Below are 23,140 nucleotides of genomic sequence, written 5' to 3'. Positions count from 1 at the left end.
TACTACTGAGGGTTTCTCTTTGGGTCTGTAAGGGGAGGCTCTGGGTCACCATTTCCTTGGTCAAGACAGCACAGTTTCCTCTTCATAGGGAACCTGGTAGGGAGGTCTCAACATCCTGATGATTTGTACTAGGTGAAACCCAAAATGTCATTTATGGTCTTCTGGTTGGTAAGCTGCCAGATAACATGAATCTTACTATAGTTTGAAAAGAGCATCTTCTATTTAAAAAGAAATGAAAGGCTAACGCTTAAACTATCATTAAGAATGAAGCTACTATCCATTTGTGTAATGGACAATTTCCTGAGAATCTCAGTTAATCTTTCAGTGAGGAATTTGGGAGGGGAAAAAATGAAAACCACCACCAACTTATTTGAAGAAAATTCTCTTTGTCAAAATCTTGTGCTTCCTGACTTGCTGATCTGACCCATGCCACCAAAGAACTGTTAAGGCATTAAGACCCAGATAGCAGCATTTCTCAAGCTGACTTCTTCTGGGTCCCGGGAGGTGCTTTCTCTTTAAAAAAAAAAAAAAAAAAAAAAAAAAGCAGGGGTCACCAGGTACAATGGCTCACGCCTGTAATCCCAGCACTTTGGGAGGCTGAGGCAGGCAGATCACGAGGTCAGGAGTTTGAGACTAGCCTGACCAATATGGTGAAACCCCATCTCTACTAAAAAATACAAAAATTAGGTGGGCATGGTGGCATGCACCTGTAGTCCCAGCTTCTAAGGAGGCTGAGGCAGGAGAATTGCTGGAACCCAGGAGGTAGAGGTTGCAGTGAGCTGACATCGCACCACTGCACTTTAGCCTGGGTGACAGAGCAAGACTCTGTCTCAAAAAGAAAAAAAAAAAGGCAGGGGCAGCGGGGAAGCACAGGCAAAAGCTGCAAATTTATTGCTCTACCTTGTTGTACTCTTCTTAGAGCGAGACAGGCACATGAGCACAGAAAGGTTCAGACATCCTCCATTCAAAAGATCTGTGTGACTCTGTAAAAGTCAGTTCATCCCAAATGTCAAGGAATGCCTAAATAGTAGCTGTACCTGAAACTACTACAAATAATACATCAAACTTTCCTTTCGTTTTACTCCAAAACTTAACCTCACTTTCCTTTGCTGATTCTTCCTCATCTCCCTAGGAATATCCTAGGACTCAACAGTTAGACCACTTTCCTTCCACTCATTTTGAAGAAAAATGCCTGTGAAGTGTTTTTGATACAAAGTAAAGCATCTGGTTGCACTGGAAACTGAGGCTGGAATAACTCTATAGATCTACCTCCTCCTCCAGTCGCCATACCATTTCTTTACTTCCATTTACAGCAAAGTTCTTTGAGAGAGTTCTCTACATCTGTTACCTCAAATTCTTTCCTTTCATTTTCTCTTTAAGCTGCCTATAATCAGCTTTTTGCTTTGACCTCTCCACCAAAACCCCTCTTTATCAAAGTAAGAAATAATTTCCAATGCCAAATCCAATAGCCTGTCCTCAGATCTAATTTCACAAGGCCCAGCAACAGCATCTGATAAAGTTGATCACCTGCTTCTCCTTGAAACACCCTTTTCCCTTGTTTTTTAGGACACCAGGCTCACCTGGCTCTCCTCTGACCTCTATGATTATAACTTCTCAGTCTCCCTGGCTGCTTCCCCAACTTATAACTACAAAAGTTCTCCGGGGATCTTTTCTCCTGTCTGGGTTCACTTCCTTGGTAATCTCATCCAAATGTTTTTTAAAAAATGTTTATATGCTGAGATTTCCTAATATGTATCTCCATCTTAGTCCTTTCTCCTAAACTCCAGACACATATATCCAACTACCTTTTGGGCCTCCCCATTTGATGCCTAACAGTCATCTTGGAATTAACATGTCCAGAACTGACTTTCTGCTACTTCCCCTCAAGTCTTCTTCCCTCACTTCACCTTCTTCCTCACTCCAATAGATGGCAATTCCATTCTTCTGTTTAGGCCAAAATCTTAAGAGTCATCATTGCCTTTTCTATTCTCAGCAAACCCCACTGGCTCTATCATCTTAAAATACACAGAAAAGCCAATTACTTCTCACAGCCTATGTGGCTAATGCTCTAGTCCAAGGCATTATTATCACTCACCTCTATGGCAACGACCTTCCACCCTGCCTCCCCTTCAGCAGCTGGAGCCACTTCTTCAGGTGTAAGTCAGTTCATATCACTCCACTGCTCATTACTCCCCAATGGCTCCCATTTCAGAGGAAAAGCCCAAATAGTGACCATGGATAAGAAACTATGTAATATATCTAGCTTCCTTTGCCTACTCTGACCCACTAAGACTGGCCTTCTCACTGTCCCTCCAACACACTGGGAACCCTCCTACTTCAGAGTGCTTGTACCTGCTGTTCCCTATGCCCGGAATGTTCTTGCCTTGCTCCCATAACTCTTCCAGGACTTTACTTGAATGACGTCTTTGAAAGTGTAACCTACCATTGGAGTGCCTGTACCTCCTAATGCCTTCCCTAGCTTCACATCACCTTTTAGAACTTATCACAAACATAGTATAGGCCTTACATATCTTGTTCATTTCCCCCACCAGTATGTAAGTCCACAAGTATAGGGATGACTGCTGTGTTCACTATGACGTCCCCAGAAAAGTACCTGAACATAGCAGGCATTCAATGATATTGTTTAATAAACAATTCATTCAAAAAATGAGACACTATGTTTCATCAAACTTTTACTCTTAAGTAAACTGAGGATTTTTTAATAGCTGAAATCTCAAACCAAATAATAAGGCTTCCTTCTTAGTCATTATTAGCTATTGTAATAAGCCTGACTAACTCTTAACTGTTCAAAAGTTTACCATGATAGTCACAAAAGTCATCAATGGAAGAAATCAGGGAACTATTGGGGTTCTAATACGTTTCAGGAAGCACATTTAAAATAACATTAATTTTCTATTTCAAGTGAAGAAAAATCTATTTCCAAGTCCTCTGAGCATCTTTTACTAGTGAATTGTTAACATAACCCTCATCCTAAATTAAGTTTCATTCTACCCATTAAACATGGCAGCAGACAGTGCAGTCCAAACATGTACAGCACAGTGATGACAGCTCAAGAGCATAAAAGCAAATTGTCAGTACCTACCACTTACTGCATCCAGAAGTATTTGAAAGAGATGTAAATAGAGAGAATAGCTCAACTGTAGCCAAATGTCTCAATTAGTTAATACCAAAATGTTAAGTTTTCATCAATTTTCAGTATTGCTTTACTTACAGAACATAGAAGTCATACATTGTAATTAGCATAAAAGAATTTTAATCCTCAGGATTAAACAGAATGAGCACTCCAAGATGAAGACTTTTTAAAAAACATAAACTATATTTGAATGAATCATACTGGAATGAAAATGTATTCTAGCAGATAGACTTGGCTTAGGGTTCAAAATCTACAACACAGGTTAGTCTCAAATGCCTGTGAAGCAGGCCAGGTGTAAGACTGTGGAAGTGAAGTGCCCAAGCCTCACCAAACAGGGAGACCACCCCTGGTTCCAACCAATCACTGCTGCATAGGAAGTGGGTTCCAATGTTGTCAAATCGTCTGCTCTTACAGAAGAAAACAAACCAGAACTTAAAAATCATATTTTAACATAAAATATGATTTTTTATGTTAAAAAGAGAGATTTTTCCATAAAATTTGTATTTTATATATATTTTAACTTTTTTTTTAAAGCTGATATGATTAATACAGCCTTTTAATCTCAAATCTGGAGATTACTGGGAAGGAAGGACATGGGGACAAAATGTTGTATCCAAGTAACCATCCTGACTCAAAGTTCTACCCTAAAGCTCAACATGCAGTCACTCATTAAAGAGCTGTCCACCAAATGCCTACTATGTGTTGGGCACTGTGTTGTCATTAGTACTTGTACATATAATATATACCTAGTAGAGTCCATATCTGTCACTCACCCATTTAATAAAATAATGTAATAAGAGTTGTTACAGAATGAAGTGAATGAAGGATTCTCAATATTTACAATCATAGAAACCAATATCTTTTCTCAAGTTAGGAAGTTAACATGAAAAAACAATGACATGACCAAGATTACAGGGTTTTTTTTTATCTCGAGATTGAAAAAACAAGAGAAAATTCCTTTTATCATTTGACTACTGCTTCCCAAACAAAAAACAAAAACACCATAGGTAATCATTACTCATTTGCTATGCATAATAAAGTCAATCATTTTTAAGTACACTTGTCTCATTTACATGTCATGGTTATATGTCCTGTGAACAAACAGCAGGCATGAGTCTGGCTGGGAAGGTACCTATTTATCTAAAATGCTGGGTACTAGAAGGTAACAAGGTGATACTCTAAGTTCACATTTGTGACTGATAACTACAGAAGTATGTAGAGATAGGGAAATTAACGTTTTCATTACTTTTCATGTTGCTATAACAAAAAAGTTATTCACTTCATTTCAACTAACATGGAGGGTCTACAAGTCAAGTAACAGACAATACAATTTATCTTTGCAAAAATCTTACCCTACACCATGATTAAAGTGAGAATAATTTGAATACACATTATTTGCACCTCTGAGAAGATTTATACTCTTTACAACCCAGTAAATTCCCTCTTTGTTTTTCTATTTATTGCTTTGGAGCAATGTTGAATGAAACATTTGGAAGAAATTAATGGTTAAGGCTAATTAGGCAAAAATAAAATTACCAACTCTAAGAAATTAACTTGAGGCTGAGGAAACTGTTTTTCATACATTCAGTCTTCAGCAATCTTCCCCTGTTTGTGTAAATGACTTTCTAAATAAACCCAATGGGATCATCCTGGCAGCCCTAAGAGCATCAAAAAGAAGCACAAGTTTCTACATTTGGAATTCTGGGCAGTCTTAAAAAGTACAAGTAAAATCAGTGATTAACCACTTTTCCTGTGGCTTATAAGTGCACTTGCCAAACTTAGCTGTCTGGGATGTTTTCTTAGTACATAGCTTTATTGGTGCCACCTTACCTACCAGCCAGAGGCAGTTGGCTTCCTGCCCGGGATCAGATGCCTTTAGTTATTGGATAACATGAGAACTAGATTACCAAAAGCAGTTAAAATTTGGTTAAAACTAAGGCCAATTTGTATCTAGGTGGTTCTTGACAAATCTAAAATATGGTCCAATAAATCCATTTGGTTGAATACATCCATTCAATGGCTAAATGCCATTGGCCACTATTGTGAAACTGAAGTCTCTTTTCAGGAAGTCATGGTCGATCCATCCTATAGGTGGTCCACTGTCCAGTGCTCAGTGGAATACAAGATTGCCTGTAATCAAGGTTCACACAAGAGAAATTTAACATAGCTAGTAAGCAATATTCTCCCTTCTGCTTTCAAAAGGAAAATTACTTGGCTGAGTGAGCTTAAAAGAAATACTAAAGGCGCACCTTAGATTTGATTTAAAAACCTAAGTTGTGGCACTGTCAACGTGGTTGACCTCTATCAGACAGATTTTAGAAAGAACTCCTTTGTGACCATTTTGGTATTTTTATCTTTAAGAGCACAATACACTTACTAACCCAGTTATACTCCAATAACCTTATGAATCAAAAAAATGAGAATTAAGAACAAATAAGGGGGTTATCATTTCACTAAGCCTCATCCAATTTCAGAAAAATCACATCCCTAAAGCAGTAACTTCGCCTGAAAAATTCTTTATATCCCTAAACGGACTGAAAGAAAACTGAAATTATGAGAAACCTTTGAGAGTTTACTAGATATTGTGTGCTTTTAGTAGTTTAACACTGGTAATTCTTGAAGGCCAAGAGTAAACTAATAGGATAACATTTTAAAATGTATACTTAATTAAAGTTTAAAGTACATAAGCAATTAGAAAAACCTGTGAAGAAGGTGACCAAAATACATACATCAGGAGAAACATGTGTCCATCTAAATTTCCTCTTTCATTTTTTTAAAAGAATATTTTATTAAGGTTGTTGAATGTACAATTTCTCATTTTGGAAATCTTTATTGTAAAGACAATTCTTTCATCTGATGACAAACAGCATCCACATTGCTGGTGATTATTCTGTTCTGGCCCTCCACATTGAATAAATTTTTTTTTTTTTTAGACAGAATCTCGCTTTGTCGCCAGGCTGGAGTACAGTGGCGTGATCTTGGCTCACTGCAACCTCTGCCTCCCGGGTTCAAGCAATTCTCCTGCCTCAACCTCTCCAGTAGCTGGGACTACAAGTGTGTGCCACGATGCCCAGCTAATTTTTTGTTTTTGTAATTTTAGTAGATACGGGGGTTTCACCATGTTAGCCAGGATGGTCTCGATCTCCTGACCTCATGATCTGCTCACCTTGGCCTCCCAAAGTGCTGGGATTACAGGCGTAAACCACCATGCCCGGCCGGTTTCTTCTTGAGACAGATTTCTGTCTATAATTCTAAGACAATGTTTAATAATTTCTGCAGTGTCTGGTGGACCCTGCTGCATCAACAAATCTGGTAATTCCCTTCCCTCAGAATGCTGTGAAACTGCAGAAGAGTTGGATGGTATTCCTGCTGATTTCAAAGCTGATAGATTGATTTTTAGGGTTGCCTCTTCTGTAGAGGAACACTGCCTTCATTACAGTAACTTAACAGTGAGTCTTAAACTCTGGTAGTGTAAGTTCTCTAACTCTGGTATTTTTTAAAGTTGATTTTTGCAGTTCTAGGTCCTTTAAATTCCCATACAAATTATAAAACCAACTTGTCAATTTCTTATTTTAAAAAATCTGCTGGAATTTTCATTGAGACTGCTTTGAATCTATAGCTAAATTTGGAAAGAATGTCTATCTTAGGATTATTGTGCTTTCCAATCCATGACTATGGCATGTTTCTCTATTTAGGTTTTCTTTTATTTCTCTTAGCAAGGTTTTATTGTTTTCAGGGAACAGGTCTTGTACATCATTCGTCAGATTCATTTCATGTCCTCTGAGAATAACTATGGTTTTTACTATTTCTTTTCCAATTTTTATCTTTTGTTTGCTTTGCTGTACTATTGGGGCATCCAGTAAAAAACTGAATAGAAGTGATGAGTGGAGGGCCCCTTTGTCTGTTGTCGCTGTTAGAAAGAAAGTGTTCAGTGTTTCACCAGTTAGTATGATTTTAGCTGTAGGTTTTTGATAGATGATGCCCTTAATCACATTAAGGAATTTTCCTTGGATGTCTCATATTTTGAGGTTTTTTAATCATTAATGCAAGTTGAGATGATCATATGGAATCAAGAGGAACATATGGGTTTTCTCCTTTATTTTGGTAACACAGTAAATTATATCAATTAATATTTTTAACAGCTTTACTGAGATATCATTCATATATCATAAAATTCATCCATTGAAATAACTGTTCAATTCAGTAGTTTTTAATATATTTGCAAAATGTGCAATGTTCTAATTCCAGAACATTTTCATCACCTCTAAAAGAAACCCTCTGCCCATTAGCACTCACTCGCCATTCCCTTACCCCTACCACTAATCCACATTACCTCTATGGATTTTCCTATTCTGGACATTTCATACAAACAGAGTAATACAATATGGGCCTTTAGTGTCTGGCTTCTTTTACCTAGAATAATGTTTTCCAGGTTCATACAAGCTATGGTGTGTATTGGCACTTGATTCCTTTTTATCGCTGAAAATACTCCATTGTATGAATATTTCACATTTTGTTGATCTATTCATCAGTTGATGGGCATTTGGATTGTTTCTTCTTTTTTGCTATTATAAATAATGCTGCTATAAATATCTATGCACAAGTTTTTATGTGGACATATCTTTTCATTTTCTTGGGTATATACCTAGGAACGGAATTGCTGGGTAACATGGTAACTCTATGTTTAGCTTTTTGAGGAACTGCCAAATTGTTGTCCAAAGTAGCAGCACCATTTTTATATTCCTATCAACAATATATGAGGGTTCCAATTTCTCCACATCCTCACCAACACTTGTTATTATTCATCTTTTTTATTATAGCCATCTTGTTGGATGTGAAGTAGTATCTACTTGTGGTTGTGATCTGCATTTCGCTAATGACTACTGATGTTGAGCATCTTTTCCTGTACTTACTATTTGTCTATCTTCTTTAGAAAAATGTCCACTCTGATCTCTTGCCCATTTTATGCCTTCTTATTGCTCAGTTGTAAGAGTTCTATATATATTCTGGTACAAGTCCCTCTTATCAATTTCATGATTTGAAAATATTTTTTCCTATTTTGTGGGCTTTTTCACTTTCTTGATGGTATCCTTTGAAGCATAAAAGTTTTAAATTTTTATGATGTCCTATTCATCTTTTCTTTTGTTGCCTGTGCTTTGGGGATCATATCTAAGAAACAATTGCATAATCCAAGGACAGAAAGATTTACTTCTAAGTCCTTCTAAGAAATTTATAGTTTTAGCTCTTAACATTTTGGTTCCTGATATATTTTGAGTTAGTTTTTATACATGGGATAAAGGGTCCAACTTCATTCTCTTGCATGTGGATATCCTTATGTCCCAGTACCATTTATTGGCATGGACTGACTTTTGAAATGTTAAGTCAACTGTGCATTCCTTGGAAAATCCTTATTTGGTGTCCACATGCAATAATACTGCTAGATTGTTCATCCCTAAGCAATAACTTATTAAACTTCTTTGCACATATAGTCATGAGGGCTATTGGTCTGTAGTTTTCCTTCCTTGTAATATCTTTGTCAAATACTGAGGTTACCCTTGTATCATAAAATGGGTTGGAAAACAATCCCTCTGCTTTGATTTTCTGAAAGAAATAGCATAAGATTAATGTTATTTCTTCCTAAAATATCTGATATAAGATACCAGTGAAATTATCTGGGCATTTACTTTATGAGAATGTTTTGCTTATAGAAATTTGGTTTCTTAAATATGTAAATGGTTATTTAAATTTTCTGGTTTACGTGTTTGTAAAGTTGGTTTTTTTTCAATAAATTCATCCAAGTTGGTGCCTCTGTTGAAATAAGTTATGCATTTAATGCCTAGACAATCTGTGATCCTGCATGACTATTTCCTTTTCATTCTTGGTATTGGTAATTTGTGGGTTTTTTTTTTTCTTTCCTAATCATTCTTTATAAAGTTTTATCAGTTTCATTAATTTTTGTCAAATAACCTTCTAGCTTTGTTTTCCTTCATTTTAAAATTTCTTTTCTCTGTTATTGCTTTCATTCTTATTTTGATTATTTTCTATTTATTCTTCTTAAAGCTTCTTAAGATGATAGCTTAACTCGTTTATTTTAATCTTTCTTTTCTACAGTAAGTATTTAAGAACATACTTTTCCTTTTAATATTTTAGTTGCATCCTATAAATTCTGATATTGTTTTTATTACCATTCAGTTGAAAATAATTGCTAGTTTCTCTTGGTCAATATTCCTTATGAACTTGAAAATAATAACTTGTTGAATGTAATGTTCTATAAATATCACTTTGGTCAAGTTGGGTCTATCATTCATATTCTAACTAATTAATTTTTATTCAAGTCATTTACTATTGTATATCTTGTTTCATGCTGAGAGAAAAAAGGATGTTAAAGTTTCCAACTATGATTGTAGACTTGTCTATTACTCCTTTTATTACTCTCAATTTTTGCTTCTTTTACCAGGCACATAAACATTTAGAAGTTTTATATCTTTTTAATTGAATTGACCACATTTTCAATATGAAACGTCCTGTTTTATCTCATACCTCCTCTGACACTAATATAGCCACACCAGGTTTCATTTTTGAAAATTATTTTGTTTTTAATTTTTATCTCATTGAACTTTTTCAATTACTTTTCATCCTTCCTGGGTTTGAATTTATCTTTTAAATGATGTGAATGTACCCAATATCAGTTATTTTATGTTACTAATTTTTTCAACTGACATACTAATTATTTTATTTTTGTTGATATATAATATTTTACATATATATGAAATACACATGACATTTTGTTTCACGCACGGAATGTGTTATGATCAAGTCAGGGTATTTGGGGTATCCATCACCTTGAGTATTTATCATTTCTATGTATTAGGAAAATTTCAAGTTCTATCTTCTAGCTACTGGAAATATATAATAAATTGTTGTTAACTGTAGTCACCTTACTGTATCAAAAATTAGAACTCATACTTTCTATCTAACTGTATGACTGTACCCATTGACCAACCTCTCTTTATTCCCTCCTCCCACTCACATACCCTTCCAAGTCTCTGGTATTTATCATTGTACTCTCTATCTCCATGAGATCAGCTTTTTTTAGCTCTCACATGTGAGTGGGAACATGCTAAATTTGTCTGTGCCTGACTTCACTTAACATAATGACCGCCACTTCCATCCATGTTGCTGCAAATGACATGATTCCATTCTTAAATATGCCCAAATAGTATTCCATGGTTTATATACACTACATGTTCTTGATCCATTCATCTGTTGATATATTCGTAGGTTGACTCCTTATCTTTGTTATTGTGAGTAATGCTGCAATAAACATGCAAGTACACCGCAGGCATCCTTTTGATGTACTGATTTCCTTTTCTTTGGATAAAAACCCAGTAGTAGAAAGACTGGATTGTATGGTAGCCCTATTTTCAGTTTTTGGAGAAATCGCCATACTGTTTCCCATAGTGGCTGTGGTAATTTACATTTCTCCCAACAGTGTATGAGTTTCCTTTTTTCTGCATCCTCACCAGAACGTGTTATATTTTGTCTTTTTAATAATTGCTATTCTAAGTGGGGTAAGATCTTACTGTGGTTATGATTTGCATTTCCCTAATGATGAGTGATGTTGAGCATTCTGTTATATGTCTGTTGGCCATTTGTATGACTTCTTCTTTTGAGAGATACCTACTCATGTCTTTTGCCTACTTTTTAATGGGACTGTTTTGTTTTTTAAACATTGAGTTGTTTGAGTTCCTTGTATATTTTGATTATTGTCCTCTGTCAGATGAAAAGTTTGCAAATATTTTCTCCCATTCAACTGGTAGTTCATTCTGTCAGTTGTTTCCTTTGCTGTGAAGAAGGTTTTTAGTTTCTATTTGTCTCTCTTTGGTTTTGTTGTCTGGGCTTTTGAGGTCTTGGCCAGAAAATCTTTGCTTAAACCAATGTCCTGAAGTATTTTCCCTATGTTTTCTTCTAGTAGTTTTATAGTTTGGAGTCTTATGTTTAAGATTTTAATCAATCTTCAGTGGATTTTTATACATGGAGAGAGAGAGGCATCCAGTTTCATTTTTTGCATATGAATATCCAATTTTCCCAGCACCATTAATTGAAGAGGGTGTCCCTTCCCCAATGTATGTTCTTAGAGCCTTTGTCAAAAATCAGTTGGGTATAAAGGTATGGATTTCTTGATTCTCTATTCTGTTCTATTGGTCTATATGTCTGTTTATATCATAATATTTTGGTTATTATAGGCTTGTAAGGTATTCTGAAGTCAGGTAGTGTGATGTATTCAGCTTTGTTCTTTTTACCAAGGACTACTTTGGCTATTTGGGCTCTTATGGGTTTCTATATAAATTTTAGAATTGTCTTTTCTATTACCGTGGAAAATACCATTGGTATTTGGGCAATAGGATTATTTTAAAGATACCAATTTTTCTGATCCACGAGGATGTGATGTCTTTCCATTTGTATGTCTTTCCATTTCCTTCAATTTCTTTCATCAGTGTTTTGTAGTTTTCCTTAGTAGAGGTCTTGCATCTTCTTGGTCAACTTTATTACTAGGTATTTCTTTTCAGCTTCTTGATTTTTTTCTCCAGGAAGTTCATTATTGGTGTATAAAAATGCTACTGGCTGGGTGTGGTGGCTCAAGCCTGTAATCCCAGCACTTTGGGAGGCCGAGGCGGGCGGATCTCCAGGTCAAGAGATCGAGACCATCCTGGCCAACATGGTGAAACACCGTCTCTACTAAAAATACAAAAATTAGCTGGGTGTGGTGGTGTGCGCCTGTAGTCCCATCTACTCGGGAGGCTGAGGCAGGAGAATTGCTTTAACCCGGGAGTGGAGGTTACAGTGAGCTGAGATTGTGCCACTGCACTCTAGCCTGGTGCCTGGCGACAGAGCGAGACTCTGTCTCAAAAAAAAAAAAAAAATTCTACTAATTTTTACATGTTGATTTTGTATCCTGGATCAGGAATTTCCCTTAAGCAAGGTTTGGGATCTGAGCCCAGGTGCAACTCTAGAGAATTCTCCATTCTTATAGTCCAGGCACCAGCATTCTAACCACGGGAGACCTTCTCTTTGTTTATAGGCAAGCCATCAGCTTTCCATGTTGCAAAGGTGTTCATTTTGCTCTTTGTAACCTCCCCCAGATTTCTGTGCCATGGAATATTTCTTCACTCTCCTACCCTGGCATTAGGCTTCTGTACAACACTGCCTTGCCCTTGATGAAGGGCCTGTACACGTTGGGAGCAGGAGAGGTTTTTTAAAAAATCTATTTTGCTTTAACCCAGCCTTCTGTTGCAACTGTGTTGCACTTGATAAAGGATCAGTAAGCTTCCGAGTTGTCTTGCAGCCTTATGCTATGCCTCTAGTCTTTCTTTGACCACTGCCATGTATTTGGTGAAAATCTTATGTACCTTAATGAATCACACACAATTCTTTGCTCTGCTTCAAGTTTTTGGTGTGCTGCCACTTGGTGAAGGCCTTATAAAGAAAAACTGGTGGTGGGTATAAGTTCTCTGTGACTGGAGCATCTCAGGATTTTAATCTGTCACACCAGATCACACATGGCCATAAAGAGTTCATTAAATATTTGGCTGGTTCCTTTTATATCCCTCTATGTTGAGTTTGACCACTCCTGCTGCTGCTCTGCCAGGGAATAAAGCAATCAGAGTTTTTTGTCTCCTAGGAAGGGCTTGTCTCTTTCTGGAAATAGTTTACTTAGGTTTTCCTCTATGTATTAAGTTCTCTGGATACACTTTTAAAAAATTTATGATTCTATAGTTTATGCAGCTCATTAACATAGTTGGGAGTAGAAGCAACAGTCTCTTGTAAATTTCTTCATTCTATTTAGAAGTGGAAGATTCTTTTCACTTCTTTTGATAGCTCCCTCTTGTGCATGTCATGTTTTATATTTGTCTTCTTCCCATAGCTTTGTGTGAGAGGTAAGTTGTAAGCCTAGCAAAAAGCACTCGAAATTTCATCTCTGCTATCCTTTGTAAATATACATTCACTGAGTTTTAAAAAAGCCCTGGAAACCATCTTCGTGATGATAAAACATGTTGGAACATAGTAGATACTACAAAGTGGTATTGCGAAAATCCTACTGAAAATTGAATGACAACATATTTGTTCATGTAATCTGGAATGTTGAGTTGGAATTCTGTAGATTGGAAGCAACATCAAGGACTTAATGGGGTCTAGTCATCAGTCTTCAGACAGATAATGTTTTGCTTCTTCATTCTTATCATATCTTATCACAGGAAGGGCTTAAGGTGAAATAAGGATTTCTTATTCTCATATTACAGATGAGGTCTCTGGGATCCAGAGGCAGAGTGATCAAACCACAGATCACAGTGTGCATGGAGTGGGAGGGCAACCCAGGCTCCAACTTCCTGGCATTGCACCTATCCCAATACTTATTTATTTTAACTGCAAGGCCAAAAGAACTAGTCAGATATGCCAAGAATAGAAATCTTGGCATGACTTCATGAGGTTTGGAAGACTTAACAGTATTAAAATAGAAAAAGGTTAAAAACAAAATGTAAATATCATTGAGTTATCATCCAGTGCCCTGTGCTTTCCCTAGGTTAGGGAAATATGGTATGGGCAACATCTGTCCTGTTTCACTACCATGTGTCAGAGTATGATATAGGGTTTGTCACACAAGGCAGAGAAACATCACAAATATTTGTTGAGTAAATTTTTTTTTTTAGAAAAGCTGACTAATATAACAAAAAACATTGTAAGAGGACAGCACTTTGATCATGAAAAAGCTTAATCTCTCTTTTGTACCACTGGAAAACAAGAAACTATTACAGAAATGTTTTTGCAAAATATTTGTAAGAGATGTGTTATTATCTGAATATTTGGTCATTCTAGTCAGGAACTCAAAATGAGAAAAAGGCAATACTTTGGGGGGGAATGTAATCACTCATCTGATGCAGACTCAGTTATAAACCAAGGATATTTTTTGAACTGTATCATTTCAAGTACAAGGCCCAAAGAACTAATCAAATGTGCCACAATACCCAAGAGTGCATTTAAAAAATTTTTAATTTGAAAATAATTTAAGAATTATGGAGTAGTTTTGGGAAGATCTATACATCCTTTAACAAGGTTCACCTACTGTTAACATTTTGCTCCATTTGCTTTACAATTTGCTATTGTTGTATATCCATCCATCCACATGATACATTTTTCTGAAGCACTGAGAAAATATTGTCTATATTATGGCTCTTTACCACTAGATATGTCAGTGTATATTTCCTAAGAATAAAAATATTATACACCACAGTAATTAACTTTGGTAAGTTTAACAATGACATGACACTTTTTACCATCTATATTCCAATTTTGTAAATTGGCCTAATAATGCATTTATAGCATTTTTCCAATATAGAATCTAGTCTAGGACCAGTTACTGCATTTAGTTGTCACAACTCTTTAGTATTGTTTACTCTGAAACATTTCTGCAACCTCTGTCTTTTATGACATTGACATTATTGAAGAACATGGTTCTTTTTTTCTTTCTTCACGAAATGTTCTTCATTTTAAATTTGTCTGATGTTTCTTCACAGTTAGTTAGGTTCAGGTTATACATTTCCAGATGTCATACTACACAAGTGATACTGTATCCTCAAGTTATCATAGCCAGAGGCACATGTTGTCCATCTGCCCCTCATTGGTGCTATTAATTTTGACCACATGGTCAAGGTGTTGCCTGGTTTTACCATTATATAGTTATTATTTTCCCCTATAACTAATAAGAAGTCTGTGGAGAGACACTTAAAGACAATAAAATAGTCTGCTCCTCCTCAAGGAAATTTTTATAACACTACAGTTATAAAAAGTGACCTCTATATAATAAAAGACACCTAATTTCATGTATTATAGTTGAATAAGTTCCATGCCAGTTTTAACATCTGTTTCTATTACAGTAGTCCATGCACACTGGGTGTTTATTAAAAACTCTTCATTAACTGTCTTCTATCTGGGAAGGATATGGGCAATTTGTTTTTAAAATCCAACAGGTACCAATGCCCTAATTTTGGCTCCTTAAAAAGATATATTTAACTTATGCTATCAAAGCAGTTTATAAATTAAATTAAATGATATAATTGCAAGAACGTTCTTTAAAAAAGGAAAAGAGACTTGTAAAAAAACTTAGCTCTACTTATTCAAATTATCTATGCATTCTTGTTACAATGATATTGATTATTATCCAGCCTTTTCTAAGCAGTATGATTTTTGAACTAAGCCTTAATTCAAGGCTTTATCTTGGATTAAACACAGCTACCTTATATATGCTCAAACGGCCAAGTGGCTTCAGTTTCTGAGTTTGGTAACACACAGAAAGAAGACAATTTTTGAAAAGGAGGGCACATTTTTTTTAACTTTTAAAAATAGTTTTTAAATTTTAAATACTTTAAGATGCCGTCTTACTCATTTTGCTACCATGGCTCTCAACATTATGGAGGAACATGCTTCACAAACCAGTCATGACACTGAACAGGTATGCCACTAGTGGTTCAACTATTCTTTTATAGAAGTCAGGAAATCAGAGAGAGAGAGAGATCCAAAGCTTAAATAGAATACAAACTTTTTATAACCCCCTTTCTCTTTTGGGCTCAGCCTCTCATCTATAACTAACTTTGTCTTACTTGCATTGTCTTACTTGCAATACAATAAAATTCTAGCCTTTATAACAAAAGAGATAATTTTTCTTTTTGATCAGTAGAATTCGGCAGCCAAATCATTAGTGTTTTTGTTTTGGGGTTGTCTTACTTTTTTTTTTTCTTCTTGAAAGTATTTGTAGTCACAGGCTCAAAGGAGAACAAAAAGAAAAGGGATTAACTCTCCTCAAGGAAGGTCAAAAACATAATTTACAAGAGAGGCAAGAGGACCAGCTTCATCTGCTTGCCAAATTGACTACCAACTGGTGAATTTACCAACAATAAGAAAACCATGTCTACCAGATGTCAAGCTATATAACTGGAGGCCAAATATCTCTGGGCTCATATCTCTGGGCTCATAGCAGGACTCTCCACTCTTTACTACCTGTATTTCACATTAAATAGTAAGTGTCTTCCACGGGCCACCAGCAAGGATAACAAAAAGATTTCCACACAAGGGACCTAATAACATAATCATACCCCACCAGACTGGCTTCAGTGCTGAAGTCCACCTCAGACATGATCTTTTGTTAAAAAGCAATCTTAGTTCTGAATCAATATGTAAGGGGACAGAGAAACTGAAATGACTGCAAGCTATTCCTATGCAAGGATTCTTGGGGTTTATCAGGCTGTTTTATATTTGGGAACTCTTTTGTCACTGAGAAGAAATGAATCTGAAAATATGAATAACCATTTTCCCACTTACTTATTAAACCTGTGCTGTTCAATATGGTAGCCACGAGCCACATGTGGCTATTTAAAATTAAGTAAAATTTTAAAATTTGGTTCCTCAATCAAACTAGCTACATTTAAGTGCTCAATAACCACATGTGGCTAGTAGCTTCCCTGTTGAAAAATAGAGATATAAAATGTTTACATCACACAAAATTCTATTAGACAGTGCTGTTCTAAACCCTTAAATCACCTTTAAAATGGGCCATCATATTTCCATTCTACATAAATTATGAAACAATCTTTTATGCATCCTCTTAGGAAATAGGTCTACTAACACAATATGAATATTGTACCAGGTGAAGGTTAAGCAAAGGGATCTCGGTAATATTTTCACGATATAAGCCAATCCTTGTCTGATTAAATGCTCTTTACATTACTCACAGAAGTTTTGTGGAGCTACCGGCTGGCCAGATAATATACAGAGGACAGTCTAGATGGGTATTATATAACAAATAAGCAATAAAGTGTTCTTTATTGTATTTATCCTTTATGATTCAATGTGTATCAGACACTTCATATCAGAAGTCTTATTTTATAAGTCAAAATGTACAAAATAAATCATTTCCTTTAAAAACAAGGCTGCCCAACTTCACAGCTTTACAATTGAGGTACTTTAATGCCAAGTAAACATCACAGGCCACAGCTGTTCCTAAAAATTTTATGAAGAAGAAGAACATGAGGTCAATATAAAATAAAATCCATAAATCATGTTGCTTACTCCTAGGCTCAACCATCAAGAACCCAGGGAAGCCAAGCAACTCCGGAGATGGTATGTGGATGCCTATGTGATTACTGTAACTCACTGAGGGACGTGTACCACAGGCATGTGGCATGTAGACAAAGACCATTGCTTCTGCCCATGAAGACATCACGTCAGGGCATGACAGAACACACTGAAAGATGAGACAGGTCACACTTGCAAGCATGTCAGCCACCTGTGCCATCAAACATGCAGGATGCTTTCTACAGTCAAAGTTTGCTTTGACTCAGTTTCCTTTATTCTAACACTCCTTGCAGAATCATCCACCTATGTCAGCTTATCAGCTTCACTCCCATTTTCTCTTCCCAAATTCCAGTTTCCTCTTTTCCACTTAATTGCAATGGGCAAAAAGGAACAAGATGGGAGCTGTAGGGGAAGGGGGGCAGGCTTTTCCTAAATGCTCCCTTGCTCTGTCACCAAAAGCAAAATAGATATACTGGTTTTCTCTGGGGCCGTTAGCATTGTTAACTGTTCTTATTCAGATTCTTATAAAGATCATAGAGCCACTGCCCAAGAAAAGCTGACAAAATTCATCCATATCAACTTAGCTAGTTAGAGGTTTATGCAATGGCTACAAGGTTCTCAGGTTATGACCCAGTTCTTTCCCGCTTACCTTGGCTTTCCCATCCTGGGCTGACATATATCCAACACACATGCTCTCTGTCGTGTGGCTCCACAGAAATTCCACTGCCGTAAAAGAGAACACAAATAGGCACATTCAGATCACAGATGGAAAATAAATCTTTGCTTTTTAATAGAACAGTTAAAGATAGCTTTATATTTAACATACTCAGTTCCTCATTTTCCATTTGCTCCTTCATAAATGTCAAGATGATTTATCACTCAAAACTGTGTAATGCCATTTACTGTGAAATGAAAAATGTATTTCTTTCCTGTCAAAACTTATGATTATTACATGTAAAATAAATGCTCTTCTGTTTGAATCTGTAACATTAAATGCACACACACTCATACACACTGTATACGATGATTTAGTAAATGTAATATTCCATAGTATGGTTTTTTTTTAAACCACATGCACACACACACACAAATGACACACACCCCAGATCTTAATTTCCTTTTTTTTTTTTTGAGATGCAGTTTTGCTCTTGTTGTCCAGGCTGAAGTTCGATGGCACGATCTCAGTTCACTGCAGCCTCTGCCTCCCGGGTACAAGCAATTCTCCTGCCTCAGCCTTCCAAGTAGCTGGGATTAGAGGCATGTGCCACCACGCCCAGATAATTTTGTATTTTTAGTAGAGACAGGGTTTCACCATGTTGGCCAGGCTGGTCTTGAATTCCTGACCTCAGGTGATCTACCCACTTCAGCCTCCCAAAGTGCTGAGATTACAGGTGTGACCCACTGCACCCAGTCCTTAATTTCTAAATGCCATTCTCTACAAAAAAAGAACCAGAATTCCTTGGAGAAATGTCCATTCCAGAGCTGGCACAGAGAAAATATAAAATGGATCTGGTACATCTTGTGACAGAAAAGAAAGAAAATGCTCAAAGAGGCTGGGCACGGTGGCTCACGCCTGTAATCCCAGCACTTTGGGAGGCCAAGGCAAGGCGGGTGGATCACGAGGGCAGGATATCAAGACCATCCTGGCTAACACGGTGAAACCCCATCTCCACTAAAAATACAAAAAATTAGCCAGGTGTGGTGGCAACCGCCTGTAGTCCCAGCTACTCAGGATGCTGAGGCAAGAGAATTGCTTGATCCCAGGAGGTGGAGGTTGTTGCAGTGAGCCAAGATCATGCGACTGCACTCCAGCCTGGGCAACAAAAGCGAGACTCTGTCTCAAAAACAAAAGAAAAGAAAAAGAAAAGACAATGCTCAAAGAATAAAGGGGACTTATCAAAAAGACCCAGGGGTCAATCTGAAAGGCTCTCACTGGAAAAACCTGTGCCTATCAAAATAATGAGCGTAATGAATGATAACCACTGAACAAAGAAAGAACCAATGAACCCATACTGATCCAAACAAATAAATAAGAAGACAAAGCTCATGCTTCAGCAGAATGTCAACTAATAAGTATAGAAAAATAACAGAAAATCATGGTTGCTAAAACTAGTAGGTGGAAATTTGAAGAGGAACAGGCTATTTACATAGCTTCAAAGTATCTTTCCAAAAAATTCTTTTAACAGGAAAAACTGTTAGTTCACTGTGGAAGCACTTGATAGACTCCAACTTAACTCATTGAACAAAGCTAACACCACCAGTGAAGGTACAAATCAGGACCATATGACTTTTGATAAAATACCTTGAGACACAAAACTTCTGTGGTGTTCAGTCTTCCTGACAAAAATGCATAACCAGGGAGAGAGATCCAAGATGGCTCAGGATTGCAGGTCTGAGTGAAAGCGCAGAGGGTGAGTGGACGCCGCATTTCCAGACAGATTTTTACTGCCCACAGACCAGGAGATTCCCAGGCGGAGGAGCCCCACGGGTCACCAGGGTGGCTGTTTTCGCTGGCAGGGCTGTTTTGCCTGCGCCCCGGCGCAGTGGTTCCCAGTGCAGAGTAAACGAGACTGTGTCCCCTCTTAGCCAGCAAGGGGAGCTGAAACAGAGAGCCAGGCCAGGAGATTCCTGGGCAAAAAAGCGCCACAAATCTCAGAGCCATGGTTTGAGCCGGCACAGTGGGTCGCCGCAAGGGAAATCACACAGATCCCGGCGCCTATTCAACAGGCAGCCAGGTCACCTGGTAGAGAGCCGACTGTTCAACTGAAAAACAAAAGGCTCTGAGGCAGGGAGCCAGGTGATCAGGCCTGGCTGGTCCCACCCCTACAAAAACAAAAACAAAAAAACAGCAATTGGAAATGCTCTGGGTTGAGACTTTCACAGCAAGCACAGCTGAACTCCGGACGGTCCAGCTCTGTGTGGGAGGGGCATCCGCCATTATGGAGGCAGCCTGCAGTTGCCGAGGCAACCTGCCATTGCCAAGGCAACCCGCCATTACAGAGAGAGTCATCATTAAAGAGGCGGGCCACCCTTCCTGAGGCAGTTCAAACTACACCCATATAAACAGGACTGCAGGGAAGGTCACATGGCAGCTGGGCGGAGCCCACAGCAGCTCAGCAAAGCCTTTGCAGGCTGAGAGTGACTAGGCTGCCTCCTTGTGGGCAGGGCAGCCCTGAAGGAGGAGAAGAAGAAAAAAAAAAAAACGGCAGCAGCACAGCGGAAACTCATAAAGCCCTAACTCCCTGGGACACAACACCTGGGGAAAAAAAAAGCAGTTTATGAGTTCTGGTGCTGCAGACTTAAACTTACCAAAATCAGAAAGTCAACAACTACAAAGTCGACAGGTGGATAAATCCACAAAGATGGGAAGAAACCAGCGCAAAAAGGATGAAAACACCCGAAACCAGAACACCTCTCCTCCTACAAGGGATCACAACTCCTCACCAGCAAGGGAACAAGACTGGATGGAGAATGAGTGTGATGAAATGACAGAATCCGCCTCTAGAAAGTGGATAATAAGAAACTTCCGTGAGCTAAAAGAACATGTTCTAACCCAATGCAAAGAAACTAAGAACCTTGAAAAAAGATTTGACGAAATGCTAATGAAAATGGACAACAGAGAGGAATATGAGTGAATTGATGGAGCTGAAAAACACAACAGTAGAAATTCACGAAGCATACACAAGTATCAATAGCCGAATTGACCAAGCAGAAGAAAGGATATCAGAGGTCAAAGATCAACTCAATGAAATAAAATGAGAAGGCAAGATTAGAGAAAACAGGGAAAAAAGGAATGAACAAAGTCAACAAGAAATATGGGACTATGTGAAAAGACCTAATCTACATTTGATAGGTGTACCTGAATGTGACGAAGAGAATGAATCCAAGCTGGAAAATACTCTTCAGGATATTATCCAGGAAAACTTCCCCATAAATGGACTAAATGCCCCAATCAAAAGACACAGACTAGCAAATTGGATAAAAAGCCAAAACCCATCAGTATGCTGTATCCAGGAAACCAATCTCACATGCAAGGATACACAAAGGCTCAAAATAAAAAGATGGAGGAAGATTTACCAAGCAAATGGAGAGCAAAAAAAAAAAGCAGGAGTTGCAATTCTCATCTCTGATAAAATAGACTTTAAAGCAACAAAGATCAAAAGAGACAAAGAAGGACATTACATAATGGTAAAAGGATCAATGCAACAAGAAGAGCTAATGATCCTAAATATATATGCACCTAATACAGGAGCACCCAGATACATAAGGCAAGTTCTTAATGACTTACAAAGAGACTTAGACTCCCAGATAATAACAATGGGAGACTTTAACACACCATTGTCAATATTAGACAGATCAACAACACAGAAAATTAACAAAGATATTCATGACTTGAACTCAGACCTGGAACAAGCAAACCTAATTTACAGAACTCTCCACCCCAAATCCACAGAATATACATTCTTCTCAGCACCACATCACACCTACTCTAAAACTGACCACATAATTGGAAGTAAATCACTCCTTAGCAAATGCAAAAGAATGGAAACCATAACAAACAGTCTCTCAGACCACAGTGCAATCAAGTTAGAACTCAGAATTCAGAAACCAACCCAGAACTGCACAGCTTCATGGAAACTGAACAACTTTCTCTTGAATGTTGACTGGATAAACAATGAAATGAAGGCAGAAATAAAGATGTTCTTCAAAACCAACGAGAACAAAGACACCACATACCAGAATCTCTGGGACACATTTAAAGCAGTCTGTAGAGGAAAATATATAGCAATAAGTGCCCACATGAGAAACAAGGAGAGATCTAAAATTGACACCCTATCGTCAAAATTGAAAGAGCTAGAGGAACAAGATCAAAAAAATTCAAAACCTAGCAGAAGACAAGAAATAACTAAGATCAGAGCAGAACTGAAGGAGATAGAGACACGAAAAACCCTTCAAAAAATCAATAAATCCAGGAGTTGGTTTTTTGAAAAGATCAACAAAGTAGACCACTAGCCAGATTAATAAAAAAAAGAAAGAATAACCAAATAGATGCAATAAAAAATGATAAAGGGGATATCACCACAGATTCCACAGAAATTCAAACCATTATCAGAGATAATTACAAACAACTCTATGCACATAAACTAGAAAACCTGGAAGAAATGGATAAATTCCTAGACACTTGCCTCCTCCCAAGCCTAAACCAGGAAGAAGTCAAAACCCTGAATAGACCAATAACAAGGTCTGAAGTCGAGGCAGCAATTAAGAGCCTACCACCCAAAAAAAGCCCAGGTCCAGATGGGTTCACAGCCGAATTCTACCAGATATACAAAGAGAAACTGGTACCATTCCTTCTGAAACTATTCCAAATAATCCAAAAAGAGGGAATTCTTCCCAAATCATTTTATGAGACCAACATCATCCTGATACCAAAACCCGGCAGAGACTCAAAAAGAAAAGAAAACTATAGGCCAATATCCATGATGAACATAGATGCAAAAATCTTCAATAAAATACTGGCAAGCCGATCGCAACAGCACATCAAAAAGATTATCCACCATCATCAAGTAGGATTCATCCCAGGGATGCAAGGCTGGTTCAATATACGCAAGTCTATAAATGTAATTCACCACATAAACAGAACCAAAGACAAAAACCACATGATTATCTCAATTGATGCAGAGAAGGCCTTCGACAAAATTCAACAGCTCTTTATGCTAAAAACCCTCAATAAACTAGGTATTGATGGAACGTATCTCAAAATAATAAAAGCTATTTATGACAAACAAACAGCCAATATCATACTGAATGGGCAAAAACTGGAAGCATTCCCTTTGAAATCTGGCACTAGACAAGGAT

At 37.3% G+C, this 23,140-nt stretch overlaps 1 protein-coding gene across 4 annotated transcripts in view; it reads right to left on the bottom strand.

Moving 5' to 3' along the window:
- Positions 1–23,140, bottom strand: part of TASP1 (taspase 1) — a 246,532-nt gene that overhangs the window by 12,342 nt on the left and 211,050 nt on the right. For all 4 annotated transcript variants that reach the window (XM_012474983.3, XM_064378505.1, XR_010343411.1 and 1 more), the window contains one exon: positions 17,931–18,004. In XM_012474983.3, the coding sequence (XP_012330406.1) occupies positions 17,931–18,004 (74 nt within the window). Of the gene's footprint in view, positions 1–17,930; positions 18,005–23,140 lie in introns of those variants that run through there.

This window comes from Aotus nancymaae, unplaced genomic scaffold, assembly GCF_030222135.1.
Source record: "Aotus nancymaae isolate 86718 unplaced genomic scaffold, 86718_ANA_hifiasm-v0.15.2.pri h1tg000001l, whole genome shotgun sequence".
NCBI lineage: Eukaryota > Metazoa > Chordata > Mammalia > Primates > Aotidae > Aotus > Aotus nancymaae.
Note: the sequence above shows the minus strand (reverse complement) of the source record. Positions and strands in the feature narration are given on the sequence as shown.